General features: G+C 40.0%; 1 protein-coding gene across 6 annotated transcripts; it reads right to left on the minus strand.

Annotated features, from left to right (window-relative positions):
- Nucleotides 1-10,568: 10,568 nt before the first annotated feature.
- Nucleotides 10,569-17,019, minus strand: RNASE9 (ribonuclease A family member 9 (inactive)). Of its 6 annotated transcripts, XM_010346286.1 has the most exons (5): nt 16,851-16,906; nt 16,006-16,040; nt 15,272-15,323; nt 13,318-13,428; nt 10,569-11,563 (listed from the first exon to the last, which is right to left on the minus strand). In XM_010346286.1, coding segments are annotated over exons 4-5 (636 nt in total). In that variant the 5' UTR covers nt 13,319-13,428; nt 15,272-15,323; nt 16,006-16,040; nt 16,851-16,906; the 3' UTR covers nt 10,569-10,928. The 6 variants fall into 6 exon arrangements, with proteins under 6 accessions (XP_010344588.1, XP_074247874.1, XP_010344589.1 ...); XM_074391773.1 differs by lacking the exon at nt 13,318-13,428 and having other exon boundaries at nt 16,851-17,019; XM_010346287.1 differs by lacking the exon at nt 16,006-16,040.
- Nucleotides 17,020-17,813: the final 794 nt, after the last annotated feature.

Here is a 17,813-nt window from a genome sequence, read left to right on the forward strand (position 1 = left end):
GTTTGTCTCTTACACAGAGTTCCTGTTTTTACAAGAACAGCTCAGCAGAGCCACAGTTACAAGTTACAGCTCAGCAGAGCCAAAGTTACAAGTTGCAACTCAGCTTTTCACATTATTCATTTTCTCAAATATAATTGATACAGTAAGTAACAAGCATCACAAAACAACTAACATTTTGGGGAAACCAAATTCTACGAGAATTTACAGGTTAAAAATCAGTAACAATTTCTTCTTCTTATTTCAGATAGCTCAGGTTTTGCCAATTCTTCCAGAAGCTTGGGGTTGCTCAGTCACTACCAAGGGGTTCACAGTGTTCCCAGCAGTACTCTTTTTGCATGTGAGGTGCATGTTGACCTCATTCCTGAAACCCAGCTCCTTTCTTAGCTGTCTCTCTTATTTATACCTGCCTCCTTCTGCGACACACACCCCAAGTCAGATAAAGCCTTCAGGAGTAGATTTGGAAGTTAAAGAGTAAATGAGGGTTTCTATTTTTGGGTTGAGAAAACTTTTTTTTTCGTACAAACTGTAAGAAATGGCATTAAATGGCTGGGCGCGGTGGCTCAAGCCTGTAATCCCAGCACTTTGGGAGGCCGAGGTGGATGGATCACGAGGTCGAGAGATCGAGACTATCCTGGTCAACATGGTGAAACCCCGCCTCTACTAAAAATTCAAAAAATTAGCTGGGCATGGTGGCGTGTGCCTGTAATCCCAGCTACTCAGGAGGCTGAGCAGGATAATTGCTTGAACCCAGGAGGTGGAGGTTGCCGTGAGCCGAGATCGTGCCATTGCACTCCAGCCTGGGTAACAAGAGTGAAACTCTGTCTCAAAAAAAAAAAAAAAAGAAAAAGAAAAAGAAATGGCATTAAATAACTTTCTTTTTTAAAAACGTGTTTGTCAGATTTTTCTATCAGTTTATTCTGGCTTTATAAAATGAGTTGAGAAGTCTTCTCTATCTTTATCTTCTCTATCTTCTCTTCTCTTTATAAAATGAGTTGAGAAGTCTTTCTATTTTATGGAAGATTTTGTGTTGAATTTGTTTTATTTATTCCTCAAATGTTTGAAAAAAATTCACCAGTAGTGGTATCTGGATCTAACTTTTTCTTGTTGGTAAGTTATAAATTATGAATTTATGTAGTAGATATACACCTATTCAGATTTTCTGTTTACATCTGTGTCTATTTTAGTAATTGATATCTTTTAAAACATTGTATATTTCTTATTTCTTTCTTTCTTTTTTTTTTTTTGAGTTGGAGTTTCACTCTTGTTGCCCAGGCTAGAGTACAATGATGTGATTCGGCTAACTGCAGCCTCTAACTCCCAGGTTCAAGCAATTCTTCTGCCTCAGCCTCCCTAGTAGCTGGGACTACAGGTGCCTGTCACCACGCCCAGCTCATGTTTTGCATTTTTGGTAAAGATGGGGTTTCAATTTGTTGGCTAGGCTGGTCTTGAACTCCTGACCTCAAGTGATCCACCCACCTCAGCCTCCCAAAGTGCTGGGATTACAGGCATGAGCCACTGTGCCCAACTTATGTATTCTTATTTCTTGCATTTATTGAAGAAGTTGTGCAAATGTTGTTCCCTGGAAAGTAATATGCCTTCCCCTCCATACTTTTTTTCCCTGTGGCTGTTTTAAAGATTTATCTCTTTGGTTATTATTAGTTTTACTATGATGTTGTTAAATGTGGTTTTCTTTCTATGTGGTTTTTAGCCTTTTTTGAAACTATGGCTTAATATATTTCTACAGTTTAGAAATATTTCAGCCTTTTTCCAGCCAACTTTTCATAGACTGCTTCTTTCCTGTTCACTCTCCTCTTTTCTCTGAGACCTCAATTCCATGTATGTTGGATACACTCCATGTCTCTTACACTTTTTTTCTCAGTATTTTTTTATGCTTTTTTAAAAAATCCGTGGTTGTTTAATCCTAATCAATTTTTCAGATCTCTCTCTCTCTTCTTTTTTTTAAGTTATGTCTGTCTGTTTTTAAACCCACGCATTGGGCTTGTTATTTCAGTTACAGTTTTTAGTTCTGGCATTCCATGTTTCTTTGGCATTGTTTCTTATTGTCTGCCAAGATTCTCAGTCTTGTTATATCAGCTATTTTGTTGCTGCATAACAAATTACCACAAATTTATTGGCTTAAAACAACACATATTTATTATCCCACAGTTCTGTGGGTCTGAATTTTGGGTGCAGCTCAACTGGGTTGTCAGCCCAGTATCTAACAGCTGAATTGCATTCTTATCTGGAGGCTGTGGAGAAGAATTTGCTTCCAAGCTCATGCAGCTTGTTGGCAAAATCCAGTCTTTTTGGTTATGAGGCTGGTCCTTGTCTTTGGCTGTTGACCAGGGGTACTCTCAGCACCCTGAGGCCATCAGCTGTTTCCTGCCGTGCTTTCCCCTCCATCTTTAAAGCCAGCAATGGAGAATCTCCCCCCACCAAATCCCTCCCACACTTCAAATTACTTTTTTTCGGCTGCCAGTCCACCTAATTAGGCCAGGCCCACCAAGGATAATATCCCTTTCTTAAATTCAACTGTTTCGTAAACCATAACATAATCACAAAGTAACTATCACATCATATTCACAAGTCTTGCAGCACTCAAGGGGAGGACATGGTGCGGGCACATGTAACAGGAGTGGGTATTTTGTAGGTCATCTTGTAGAAGCAGGATTAGACTACACTGATCTTTCATGTATTTCAACATAGTCATTTAAAAATTCTTACCTAATAATTGTTTTCTGGATTATGTGGATATCATTCGTTTTCACTGCCTCTTGTTCTTGGTTTTCCATCATGACTTATCTTCTTGTATCTTTGATTATTTTTCATTGTATGTTGAGTACGACATACACAAAATTGTAAAGATGTTTGAGACCGTGAAAGATGTTAAGATGTTATTTTCCCTCATAAAGTACCCCCACCCCAACCACCCAAGATGGAGTCTGGGTCTGTCGTCCAGGCTGGAGTGCAGTGGCATGATCTAGGCTCACTGCAACCTCTACCTCGTGTGTTTAAGTGATTCTCTTCTCAAGTAGGTGGGATTACAGCCTGGCTAAGTTTTGTATTTTTTGTAGAGACAGAGTTTCGCCATGTTGCCCAGGCTAATTTTGAACTCCCAAAGTATTGGGATTACTGCTCCTGGCCTCTCTATGATATTTTTCTTTTGCTTTCTTCAGGAAGGAGATCTTAGACCATTATCGATTCTAATTGAATTTATTCATCAGAATTTTACATGTTACAGGGCTGGGATTTATTTTCTGTGATGGTAGCTCTTTTTTTTTTTTGGCTCCTTACTCCTGAGATAGAGCTCTTGGTATTCTAAATAAAAGCCTGGGACACTATCAGATATCTCCTCATTCTTGTGTCTTAAACTTTAGTTTTTGTTTCCTCAGCCCTGTGGTTCTTATTAAAGCTCTTGTCAGCTTCTCATATGCCACTTTTGAAATTGGCATTGACTTGAAGTGGGGGAAAGTGACCCCAAATACCACGCTTAGCCTCTCCACTCCTGAATGGTAGTTACACAATTCATTACTACCTTGGCATGCTCTCATGACTTCAGACAGATTAAAAAATATTTGTGTTCAACTCTTCATTATTTTAGCAAGGGATTGGTATGAAACAACCTATTCCAGCATGACAGAAGCTACAACAGTAGAATTCCAAACTAGTGGTGACCTATTGGACTATACTTTAAAAATCAATAAGGGTTGGATTTTTACCTCACATCGTGTACTAAAAAATATCTCATACAAATTAAATATCCAAAACATAAAGAATTTTAAAAACATTATAAAAGCACATGCAGAAAACATAGGAAAATATATACAATATTAAGGGATATTACAAAGCATTGTTCATAATGTAATTATATAAATTTTAAGACTTCTAGGTGACAAAAATATCACAAATTTGTAAAAGAAGCATCTGAATAGATAAATATTTGCAGCATCTACTAGAAGAATTGAATTTTGTTATGTAAGCGCTCCTAAATAATGCAAAAGACATGAATAGGAAACTCACACACACAAAAATAAATTGCTAGTAAACATACGTGATGTTTAACCTCATTAATAACAAGACAAATAGAATTTTATATCTACTAGAATGGAATATAATATATCTGATAATGTTAGAAGGATTTAGAGATATGTTAGACTATGTTTTGATACCAGTTTTTGGAAAAAAATTGTCAATGTATATCAAGTTTTAAAATGCAAATCTGCTGATTCCAGAACAATTTAAAACATACTGAAATTGAAGTATAACACAGTTAGAAAAGTGCACAGAACATAAATGTACATTTTGGTGAATATGTGCACCACCACATCTAGCACATTTTTAAAAAAAATTTTTTTTTTTTTTTTCAGACAGAATTTCTCACTGCTGCCCAGGCTGGAGTGCAGTGGCACAACCTTGGCTCACTGCAACCTCCACCTCCCAGGTTCCAGTGATTCTCCTTCATTAGCCTCCCGAGTAGCTGGGACTACAGGAGCATGCCACCATGCTGGCTAATTTTTTTGTATTTTTTAGTAGAGATGGGATTTCACCATATCGGCCAAGCTGGTCTTGAACTCCTGACCTTGGGATCTGCCCACCTCAGCCTCCCAAAGTGCTGGTATTACAGGTGTGAGCCACCCCGCCCAGCCTTTAAAAGATACTTTTATAGACAAGATCTCACAATGTTGCTCAGACCGGTCTCAAACTCCTGGCCTCAAGGAATCTACCTGCCTCAGCCTGCTGAATTCATGGGATTACAGGTGCAAACCACCAAACCTGATTGCATTGGAAACATTCAATATCCTCTTTCTAGCTATTTGAAACTGTATAGTGTATTATTATTAACCATAGCCATCCTACCATCATATGGAACACTAAAGCTTACTCCTCTTAATCTAGCTGTAATTTTTTTGAGATACAAAAGTACAGGGGAGCAGCAGTGACCTATTCTCTGAGACAGTGGTGATGGATGATGCCGGAAGCAGCAGCCCCTGTGGGAACAGGCTCAAGATATCCTTTGACAGGACAGTTATGGACATGACCCCTGGACAAGCGGCACAGCAGGAAGAATTCAAAGGACCTATGAGGATGCATGAAGTTAGCACCCCCAGGAAACTCATATGTTACCCAAGGATGTTAAAGGAAAAGTATGTTCCTATCTGGTGACATGGACATTTGAAGTCTTCAAGTGTGTGTGTGTGTGTGTGTGTTTTAATGAAAGTGCAGCCTTATTTTGTACTTACAAGCTGTTGAAGCCTGGGCATGTTACTTTCATAATTTGTGTTCTTACTGTTTGAAATAAGAAGAAAATCGATGCTTGCCCCCACTTAGATGATGAGGAGAATGAGGTCAATGTGTGATGGACTGCACATATCAGAAAGTTTCATATCTCTTACATTTTCTTTTAACTGATCAACTCTGTCCTTTGATCATGCCCACGCTATGCCCCAGGGGTTCCCCTGAGTCTGCCAGAAAGGTCCATGGTCATCATTGTACCCTTCTTGGCCCTCAGCAAAAAAACAGAAGGCCCAGGGCAGGCCTATGATCACAGGGATTTTTCTCTACATTAAGCACTTAGCAGCGATTGAAGATGTGGTGATGTTATCAGGCTATTGCAGAACAGAAGGTTCAAAACAGAAGGGCTGATGTGTTTTCCCAAGCACTGAAACACTTTTTTCAAAAAGCCTATTCAGAAGTTTATTTTTATTTTAGCAGTTGGAATTCCATTGGTTAATATTTTAAAATGTAAGACACATAGTTCTTCCTTAGCTTTTAAATTTAATTTGCAAATTTGATTATTCAGTTCACAAATTCAGTAGATATCTGACTGCATTTTGTGTATCTCACAAAGCTTTCTTGTGACCTGTGTTCGTAAATCATAATGGATACTGAGGACACCAAGCACTAGAAATCTCCGTCTGGGTCTTAGCTTGGGGCTTAAGAGAGGCAAAGGGCTGATTAAAGGGCCTCATTTATGCCTGCAAGAGTTTCAAGACTAAGAAGAAACGTATCTGCTATTACATAGTAGATATACATATCTATAATGTATAACTATGTAGATATATATACAATGTATCTACAATGTAGTAAATATATCTACATAGTAAATATACATACACAGCTACTATGCATCTAGTTTTATACCAGTACGATGTCGTTTTGTAGTATAATTTAAAGTCAGGTCATGTGATGACTCCCGATTTGTTCTTTTTGCTTAGGATTGCTTTAGCTATTCAGGCTCTTTTTTGATTCCATGTGAATTTTGGAATTGTTTTTATAATTCTGTGAAAAATGATGTTGCTCTTTTGATAGGAATTGCATTGAATCTATAGATTGCTTTGGGGACTGTGGTCATTTTACAATATTGATTCATTAATCCATGAGCATGGGATGTATTTCCATTTGTTTGTGTCATCTACAATTTCTTTCAGCAGTATTTTGTAGTTCTCCTTATAGAGGTCTTTAATGTGCTTCGTTAAGTATATCCCTAGACATTTTATTTTTTGTAGCAATTGTAAAAGGGATTGAATTCTTGGTTTGATTCTCAGCTTGGTCGTTGTTGGTGTATAACAGTGCAGTTATTTTGTGTGTATTGATTTCGTTACCTGAGAAGTTACTGAATTCATTCATCAGTTCTAGGAGTCTTTTGGAGAAGTTTTTAACGGTTTTCTAGGTATAAGATCATATCAAGATAAAAGATCATATCATTGGATATAGAGAGAGTTCAACCTCCTCTATTCCAAGTTGAATGTCCTTTATCTTTCTCTTGCCTGATTGCTCTGGCTGAGACTGCCAGTACTATGTTGAATAAAATTGGTGAAAGTGAATATTCTTGTCTTGTTCCAGCTCTTAGGTGAAATGCTTTCAACTTTTCTCTGTTAGTATGATGTTGGCTGTCATTCATGGCTTTTATTATTTTGGGGTGTGTTTCTTCTATCCCTAGTTTGTGGAAGTCTACTGTGTACTTCCATAAGCTCAACTTTTTAGATTTCTAGGCTCCTGGGTTCAAGGATCCTCCTACCTAAGCCTCCTGAATAGCAGGGACTGATTTAGGGACACACTATCATGTCCAGCCTGGATATTTATTTTATTTTGAGTTAAAACTCATATTAGTGTCGACTTCATGAATGTTTATTCTATTCTGAGTGTATATTCTACAGTATTTTAAAAATATTTATTTATACTTAATCCCCAATGTGATGGTATTTTAAAATTTATTTTCATGCTAAAATTGTTCCAGCTTTGGCCATTAGGAGCTCCTTCAGGTCCTTATCTTTTAAAAAATATCTCTGTATTTTCTAGCATTACAAGATACTACAGGCTTATCTTACATTTTTCCTTTCCCAGTCCTGAGATTAATTTCTGTCAGGAAAAAATCTGGGCAGGTACAGTGGCTCATGCCTGTAATCCCAGCATTTTGGAGATGCTGAGGAGGGCAGATCACTTGAGCTCAGGAGTTTGAGACTAGCCTGGGCAACATGGCAAGACCCTCAACAGAAAAAAAAATAATTTCTCAGTTAAGTTTATAGAAAAGCTTAGGATAGTTAGGCCATGCAGCTTAATGTCACTTGCAAGTAAAAGAATTTAACAAGGTCAAGCAAAAGAAAGGTTTTCCCCATTTCCAGCCAAAACCAGAGGGATGATAGATATGAGAATAGAAGGAGAATATGGAGAGCAAAACCATTACTCATACATGTCTCAGTTTCTTCTGGTAAGGCTTAGTCTTGGAGAATGAAAGTTTCATTAGATAAACTGGAGATGACATTGAGGAAAGAGCCCTTAGGTTACACCCTTTTCAGAGTAAATGATGAAGCACAACACGGACAGTCAGAGGGGATGCTCAGGCTTCTTGAAATACTTCCAGCCTCCACGTAGCCTAGATGATGAGCGGAGAGCCAGAGGACCTCTCCAAGAAAACCCGTAACAGCTGAGGCTGAATTGGACTTCCAAATGCAGTCATGTCACCTATGAATCTACAGTCAAGGAGAGCCAGGGTGAGGCTGAGTCAGCCAGGGAATGCTACTGGGTCCTAAACAAGCTGATAAACTCCAAATAACACATTACATCAACCACATCAGGCACACTGCAGACAGAGGATACATCTCTGCAGACAAAGGGAAGGAAGGGCAGAACACCAGAGGGCCATGAATGTCTGCAATGTAGAAACATACACATTTCCCTTCCCATATACTTCCGTATAAGAAGGGAATCTGGGGAGGGAGGAGCTTTTGAGAGTTTGAACACATTAATTAATCACAATGAGAAACTGTTTTCTAAGAGGCTGTTTAACATATTGAATGTGTTTCAGTTGGAATTTACTGAATATATAGTTCATTTGTTTTTCAGCTTTCAGCTTTCTTTTTTTTTTTTTTTTTTTTTTTTTTTTTTGAGACGGAGTTTCGCTCTTGTTACCCAGGCTGGAGTGCAATGGCGCTCGGCTCACCGCAACCTCCACCTCCTGCGTTCAGGCAATTCTCCTGCCTCGGCCTCCTGAGTAGCTGGGATTACAGGCACATGCCACCATGCCCAGCTAAGTTTTTGTATTTTTAGTAGAGACGGGGTTTCACCATGTTGATCAGGATGGTCTCGATCTCTCGACCTCGTGATCCACCCGCCTCGGCCTCCCAAAGTGCTGGGATTACAGGCTTGAGCCACCGCACCCGGCCTGTTTTTCAGCTTTCTTAACAGTGCTATCTCATCAGAATGTCAGATTAGTTATCAACAAAATAAAGACATTGCATTTTTTTTCTCCACACAATTGATTTGTAGCAGAAGGAAAATTTTGAGATCTTTCTGTATGAGGATTGTTGTAGTTATGTTAGAGATATGAGAAAAATATTCCTAGGAGAGGCTGTATATATTATGTATATACATGCCTCCCAGGTTCAAGTGATTCTCCTGTCTCAGCCTCCCAAGTAACTGGGATTACAGGCATAGGCCACCATGCCCAGCTAATTCTTTTTATTTTTAGTACAGATGGGGTTTCACCATGTTGGCCAGGCTGGTCTTGAACTCCTGACCTGAAGTGATCTGCCCACCTCAGCTTCCCAAAGTGCTCGGATTATAGGCATAAGCCACCATGCCCAGCCATACTCTTGTAAATATATTTTATGTTGTATAACCTCCAAGATCAATGAGATGAATATGACCAGAGAGATGGTCTGTAGAACATACCCAGGCTAGCACAGAATTTCTTCAGCTCATGTACCAAAGGTTGGGTTTTAGAAGATGTCATGGAGAAAGTTGGTTGGTACCTTATTCACTCAGACATTACAATGTAAAGCCATGTGCCTCCAAATGAAGATTGGTGCTGTATTAGCAATGATTCTTCAGAGAAAAAGAGCCAGTAGAGCATACACAGATACATAGAAAGAAGTTTATCGTGCGGAGTTGGCCCACACAATTATTGAGGCTGAGAAGCCCCACAATTTGCCATCTGCAAGCTGAGAGACTAGTGATGGAGTTCCAGTCGAAACCCAAAGTTTTGAGAATCTGGAGAGCCAATGTCATAACTCCTAGTCTGAATCTAAAGGCCCAAGAACCAGAAGCACTGGTGTCCAAGGGCAGGAGAAGATGGATATCTCAGTTCAAGCAGAGAGAGTCCCTTTGCCCTTGCTCTGCCTTTTTGTTCCACTTAGGCCCTTAACAGATTGGATGATGCCTACCTACATGGGTGAGGGAGATCTTTATTCAGTCTATGGATTAAATGCTCATCTTTTCCAGAAACACTCTCACACTTCCACTCAGAAAAAATGTTTCTCCAGGTGTCTGAGCATCCCTTAATCCAGTCAAGTTGACACATAAAATCAACTATCACAATTGCCTAGAGGCTTGATTTCCTGTGTTCCTCCTCTAGACACTAAAATGGGATCTAGCAGTCCTTGGCGCTAGGCCCTCATTTACATCAACCGAGTGATCATTAGGAGCTCAGCTCTAAGTGTAAGACACAGATAAGGAATAAGAGGAGACTAACAGACTGGACTGGAGTAAAGCATGCGAAGAGCAATGGACACTCTCCCTACCATTGCCCATCACTACTCTATATCCCATTTTCAGAAAGTTTTAAGCAATGATAATAATAACAAGATGTTGTTAATAAGTTTGAAGAGGAGGAGATAATTGTTACTTAAACTGGACAAAGAGGTTTCTTTCACCAGACTGATCCTCCAGCCTCTCTCTGAGGTGATGTATTCTCAGATGCAGCCACATTTACTAGAAAGTGAGGAAAATAATTGTAGATCATTGTGACTATTCCCAAAAGTGAGTAATTTTGTAAACACAAGCATCTAAGCTAAATTAAAGATGTGGGAATTCACGCAAATAACATTGGATGACTGAAATGTGCTTTTTCCTAAATATATAAATGCTTCACCCTGAGCTGTCCACATCCGGATCTATGCAGTGCCTTGTAAGAAAGAATAAGACAAGTGAAATAGCCATACACATAGCCCTGGACAGATGTATTGCATAAATGTCTGAAAGGGATTTGTGTTCCCTTGGTACTAAATTGTGTCACAAGGAAGAAAATTCCAAACTGAGAAACCCCACATCACCATACCAGAGCCACTGACTAGATTGAAGCACTTTTTATTCTTTCTGGTGAACTAGAGAATCAAATGGATGTGTCTTTAGAGGACACTGCAGGCAACCATTTTCTGTTTCTCTTGGTGCTGGTCATCCTTCCACTGCAGGCATTTGTATCCATAACACATTCAAGGCATGCTAACTTGTGGGACCTGCATGGGATCACATCTCAGAGCACTGTCTGTGAACCTTGCTTATGGTGCCTTTGTGAGGCGTTGGGAAAGGAAGAAAGGAAGGTGGGTGATTAAAGTGAGTGGAAGCAAAACTGCCATTCTCAACTTTGATCTATAAGGATCATTATGGAGAGGATTATATCCTCCCACCGTAAGCTCTCAGAGAAAACTCTGCTACGGTGGTACGACAAAGACACCATCCTCATTAAGTAAACTTCTGTGGTTAGGTGGCTCCACGATATCATTTATAGTATAAGGAATAAGTTTTTGTATTTCATTTTGCCATGTACAAGTGATAAGGACATATCCCCTCCTATAAAATGATTCGTATTGACACATTGGTAGGTTAGATGCTTCCGTTAAATTACAATACACTCCTTCTACTAATTTCTTGCTCCTGTTACATTTCCTAATCCCATTCTTACATGGCACAAATCTGTTGTAACAGGTTTTTTCCAGCTCGTCATATTGCATAAGAAGGAAGTAATGTTCTGTCACACAACTGTATTTGTAGTAAACGTTTTTTCTCATTATTTGATAATTACAGTAGCCACTATCACCTAATGGCATTCCGGGATTAACGAGGATGCGTCTTTTGACTTTTTCTTTGGTAGGTGGTCTGGTGGGCCCTGTACTTTGAAATTCTACTATAAAGTCTTCAAAGTCTTCTTCAGTTCTAGATACTGGTAAATAAAAATCTTCATAATACATGTCTTGAAACTGCAGTGGCTGCAGCAGCTGCAGCAACAATAAAAGCAGAGGCAGTGAGTGTGTGGTGATCAGCATTCTCATCAGGTTTCCTGTAGGCACTACAAGAGATAAGAAGATATGTTCTATTGTGATAATGTGCTTGCTTCAATTTCCTGTGCAGGGCACGCCTATGTCATTTATTGCTGTTCTGGGCTCTAAGATTTTGGACCATTTTAAAATGGCCAACTCATAATCTTTCTGAATACTTCTAAATTATTGACAAAAATGACCTTACTAGGTCTACAGTCAACCTAGAGCTGTAGTAAGAGAAGAAAGGGTGAAAGGAAGGAGAACGAGAAAGGGAGAGAAATGAAGGCAAGGAGGAAGAAAAGGAAACAAGGAAGAAATGGGGCAAGAGCGAGATTAAGGAATGAGGAAAGGAGAAAGGAAATCAAGACAGCAGTGGGGAGAAAGAGAGGGAGGCAGCGAGGAGGCTCACATGCTCCTTCCGGCTGAAACAAAAGTATCTTTTCCCTTTCTAGGAGTTGAGAACTTGCACTGAAAAGAGCCATAAGTGATCCACTCTCCCCTTTTAAACATCCTACTTGATGAGAAAAATTCCTTAACTGTGTCTTTCTTTATCTTCTTGCTCTTATCTGGCCATAGATGCCCTTGGGGAAGGGGCCAAGCAAGGTTCAAGTTTGAGCAGCTGAGATCAATACGTTCTTGAAGTCACCCTGAAGTAAAAATAATGACACACAGTAATTGCTAGCATAATGAGGAGTTCTGTGCCAAACACTAGACTAAGCACTTTAAGTACATTGTTACCCTTATCTAAACGACCGTATAATAAATATTTTTAGTATTGTTGTTGTAACAATAAAAGTTGCAAAAAAGAAGTGTGAAGTTACTAACATCTCTCTGTGAAGGGAAGTTCCTTAAAATCTTACATTAGATCTGGCAGACTCCTGGTTCAAGCCTATTTTTGTCTAATTTCCACACATCTGTGTTTTGTTTTTGTTTTGAGACAGAGTTTCATCCTTGTTGCCCAGGCTGGAGGGCAATGGCGTGATCTCAGCTCACCGCAACCTCTGCTTCCCAGCTTCAAGCCTCCTCAGCCTCTGCCTCCTGAGTAGCTAGGATTACAGACATGTGCCACCATGCCCGACTAACTTTTTGTAGTTTTAGTAGAGATGGAGTTTCTCCATATTGGTCAGGCTAGTCTCGAACTCCCGACCTCAGGTGATCTGTCCCACTCAGTCTCCCAAAGTGCTGGGATTAGAGGAGTGAGCCACGGGGCCTGGCCTCCACACATCTATTCCTAACTGCTATTCTGTGGCCTCCTCAGTGTGGTTTCTCTTTCTAACGTTAGACTGTATTTCCCTCTCTAGGCTGTTAAACACAATGACTACTGAAATGGCCAGTACTAAAGGTGAATTTGAATGCTTTGACAAATTGATCCACATTCCATGAAGAACGAATTAGTTTATGGCGGAAGCAATCTCCTGAGTTTTCTCACCTTACCAGGCTCTTTGTAAAAGAAGTCCTACTTGGTGACAACCTGAGTGATTCTCTAACAGTCCTAATCTGGAGACCTTGATCTCCAGGAGATGAAGGTGGAGAGCCTCCTGTTCTAGGCTGGATACTAAGTGTGTATATATGTGTATAGAAAGGTTAGAGAACGATGGAATAAAAGAAAGGTGGGTGGGAATTAAAGTGGAGACAATAACAAAGTTGAGGGTAGGAGTGCAGAGAATGGGAAAGAAAAGAAAAAGCTGTCTAAAATGGTGAGGGGAGAATGGGCATTCTGGGGTGGCCATGTGCCACACGGTCTGTCCCCTCCCTGCTGTTCCTCCCATCCCTGCTTTCACACTCTCATCAGTGTCCTCCAGGAAGTCTCTTCAGAAGAGTGATCCTGTGGTGACAGGCCAGAGAGCTCAGAACATATTCCCATGAGAGCGTGGAGCCTCGGCAACATCTTGAGCTGGAGAGAACATGGACAGTGCACGTGTGGAAAGCAGAATTCAGGCGGCTGTGGCCCTGCCCTTTCTACTTCCCGAGGACGTGCACAGGGCCTGTCTGGAACACTCCTTTGTTTTTTAAATCTGCAATCTTCTTACTCCTTGATTTATGAATGCAATTTTTGATTTCATTCTTCTCAAAATCCTTTCTCATCTCAAAGTATATGAATTTTTTAATACTCTGCTCTGTTACTATTGATTTTTAGAAGTCTTTCAACCATCTGGAATTGATTTTAATGGATAGTAAGAAGTTAGGTGTGGTCTTATTTCACATGGTTTATACATCATCTCAGCACCAATTATTTCGGAAAAAAATCGATTTTCTCATTCCTACTTTTAAAAGCTACTTTCTATGTGTAACTATTCTGTTTCTGAACACTTTAGTGTGTTTTGATATGCCAATGATATGCTGTTTTGCTTATTGTCATTTTACGGTGTGGGGTTATTTATTTACTTATTTATTTGTTTATTTTTTGAGACGGAGTTTCGCTCTTGTTACCCAGGCTGGAGTGCAACGGCGCGATCTCGGCTCACCGCAACCTCCGCCTCCTGGGCTCAGGCAATTCTCCTGCCTCAGCCTCCTGAGTAGCTGGGATGACAGGCACGCGCCACTATGCCCAGTTTTTACTGTGTTTTTTTTTAAGAGTCATGATTGCAAGGCTGGTTGCCTCCCCGGGAGCTCGGACATGCCCATCCCTCTCCGAGCCTGAAAACTATGTCACCACTCCGCTCTCGACATCAAGCCCTGCGCTCGGCATCTAGCTCCCCCACATAGCTTCCCCGACGCCCACTTCTGCACTCGGCACCGAATCTGCACTCCGCACCTAGCCAGCCGTTGGAAAACCCCGCCAAAATTTAAACGAAGCCCCGCCAAAACCTGCCCAATAGCATTTTGCCCCGTCCAGGTCCCGCTCCCCACTGGCAGCCCGCTCACCGGAAATCCCGCCCACCCAACAACAGCAGCTTGCCGCGGCCACCTCCTGTTCCCTCATAACCGATCAAGACAGTCGCTCACTACGCCTGGGGAAGCCCCGCGCGACTTCTCTGGCCCCTTTCCTCGGGGCCTTGGGACCTCGCCCGGAGCTGAATACGTTGGCATTTAATTTTCTTATGCTGGCCTGTTTCCTCATTTTAAACTCGGCAATAACCCTTACAATAATCTCACCTGGTTGCCTCCGCTGACTCAGAACTCCTGGATTCAAGGAATCCTCCCACAGACTACCAAGCGGCTGGGACTGCAAGTGCGCTCCACTGTACGTGTACTTACTACCATTCTGTGAAACACTTTGGTGTCTCGTAAAGCAGTCTACACTCATTCCTCTTCTTTTTTTTTTTTTGAGACGGAATTTCGCTCTTGTTACCCAGGCTGGAGTGCAATGGCGCGATCTCGGCTCATCGCAACCTCCGCCTCCTGGGTTCAGGCAATTCTCCTGTCTCAGCCTCCTGAGTAGCTGGGATTACAGGCACGCGCCACCATGCGCAGCTGATTTTTTGTATTTTTAGTAGAGACGGGGTTTCACCATGTTGACCACGTTGGTCTCGATCTCCTGACCTCGTGATCCACCCGCCTCGGCCTCCCAAAGTGCTGGGATTACAGGCGTGAGCCACCGCGCCCGGCCCTCATTCCTCTTCTTATTCAGATGTTTACTACGTAGGCAGAGAGCAGATGACAGGGTGCCTGGGGCGGGTGGTAGAAATGGCGATTACCAATAAGTGGGAGAAAGAGAGACAGAGGAGAGAGAGAGAGAGAGCGCGGGCAGTGACGGAGGGAGGGCGATTCTCACACAGCAGAAACGCCAGGTCTACCTGTGGAATGTAGGCTTCTTGGATTTTTCTCAGTTCTCACTAATTGAAATTTCTGTGGATGATCCATAAATTTGCATTTTAAACAAATTTACAAGGTGATTCTTAGCTCACTAAAGTTGAAGAAGGAATTTCTTAATATGCATTAAAATGAACTTCTGATAAAGCAAACATCCTAAAACAGTGGGGGAAAGTGTTTGGCCTTTTCAGTAAATGTCTTTGGAAGAAGAATGGGACGAGTTGCTTCCTCTTTCTGACTACTGTGAATCATGTTGCTATGAACATGGGCGCACAAACACCTGTTCAAGTCCCTGCTTTTCCTCCCTGCTTGTAAATTTGCTTGGAAGGTTTATTGCAACTTAGATTTGCCGTCTGAGAAAGGCCTGAGAGGGGCTGTCTGTCTAGTCTCTCTCCTAAAATGCAAGTTCTGAGCACCAGATCAGAACTCTGTATTTAACCACAGACATAAGAAGTTTATAGTAAAAAGAAAAAACTGGAATGAGTAAAGGGCTTGTGGGTGGACCAATATATTTCAGAAGTATTAAGTGGTATTTAAAATTTTTAAGTTTAAGATTAAAATTAAAATTTAAAATTGGTTTAAATTAATCTTTTTTTTGAACAGCTTATACAATGAAGCCTTAATAAATCATGATCATATAATAATTATAAAGCCTCAATCACAAAAGGAAAAACTATATTATCTTTTAAATTGGCAATAATTAATTATAATAACTTACAAACTCAATGCTGATGAGAGTCCGATGAGATGTTTCTGATCAGAAAGAAATTATTATAATTTTTTTAAATTTGAGAAATATAATAAAAAGAATAGCTGCCGGGCGCGGTGGCTCAAGCCTGTAATCCCAGCACTTTGGGAGGCCGAGGCAGGTGGATCACGAGGTCAAGAGATCAAGACCATCCTGGTCAACATGGTGAAACCCCGTCTCTACTAAAAATACAAAAAATTAGCTGGGCATGGTGGCACGTGCTTGTAATCCCAGCTATTCGGGAGGCTGAGGCAGGAGAATTGCCTGAACCCCGGAGGCGGAGGTTGCGGTGAGCCGAGATCGCGCCATTGCACTCCAGCCTGGGTAACAAGAGCGAAACTCTGTCTCAAAAAAAAAAAAAAAAAAAAGAATAGCTGATACTTTCCTCTAGCATTTCAATAGCTAGAATTGTAAGTTGCCATAATTTATATTGAAAGACAACTAGCAAATTTTACTTAAAAGGGAAAAAATTGAAATTTTAAAATATAAATATCCCAAAATGTGGGAAAGGAAAAGGCTACGTTGAGTCTGATATGTTCATAGAAATGACAATAAACATTGCAACAATAATGACTATTATAAGAGCTAATATTTATTGACACACTCAGTATTTTATATTCTTAGAACTATATATTCTTAGAATAGGCTATTTTTTATAATTTACAAATATATTATTCAAAATTTTAGATCATCTGAGAAACGAGAACAGAAAAAAGAAAAGAATTAAAAATTTTGAGATATGAAATATTTTGTGATATAATATTATAGTATTAGCACTCTCTGGGTGACAGTGAGAAAAATTCCAAACAAATTACCTTAAATGCAAGAGGCACTATATTGACACAGAAGTTGGAAGTCCAAGAGGTAGGGCAGGAGAAATAAATCAAATTCTTGACTAGACTCTTGCGTTTACTCTCTCCCACTCTTCTCCTTTGTACGCTAACTTTATTCTCTTGTAGGGACTCTCCGTGTAATGACAGAGTCAATCATTGCCACCTTTGTTGCCTTATATTTAGGGTCACAGTAGGAAGTGCCATTCTCTGTCACCTTCACCCAACAAGGAAAAGAACTTTTCTGATTGGCCATGCTTCTGTCATATGAATAATCCAGGGATGTGGAGCACTCTCATTGGTTACCTGAAACACATGTCCTCTTTGAGAAGCAAAGGTAAAGAAGTAAAGGTAAAATTAAAACCCAACAGAATTCCAATTGTCGACAGAAAGGCTGTTCCCTTTACACAAAAAAGGAATGGAGATGAAATCCAAAAGTAATAAAAGTGCTTTGCTGTTTAGCTGCGGGAAAATCATAATACTCTATCTACAGCATGTTCACAATTAACAGAAATATAGATACCTGGGAAAGAAAAAAAAATTTAATAAGTTGTTATTTCTGAATGACTTATTTCTGTTTTTTTACTTTAATCTTTAAAATTGTCAATTTTACAAATTTGAACAAATAACAAAATGTCATTGAAGAAGTGAAGTTTTCAAATCTGAATTGGACATGTTCTTAAATAATGAGTGCTAATTTTCCAGACTCCCACATTTTTACTTTTTTTTGACTCCCACATTTTTATATCAGTAAATCCACTTTTCATCAGCATCAGAAAAATCTATTACTTAGTTTGAGTGGTTGAGAAAAGATAGATTATACAATTTCAATCCTTAGAATTAGACTAACCTTTGTGAATAAATCCCAGGGTATCTCTTAGTTAAATCCAGTAGAAAAATATGGGTTTCAACCGGATTTAAGTTTTCACAAACATTTTGACGCAATAT

The sequence above is a fragment of the Saimiri boliviensis genome, chromosome 2, assembly GCF_048565385.1.
Source record: "Saimiri boliviensis isolate mSaiBol1 chromosome 2, mSaiBol1.pri, whole genome shotgun sequence".
Taxonomy (NCBI): Eukaryota; Metazoa; Chordata; class Mammalia; order Primates; family Cebidae; genus Saimiri; species Saimiri boliviensis.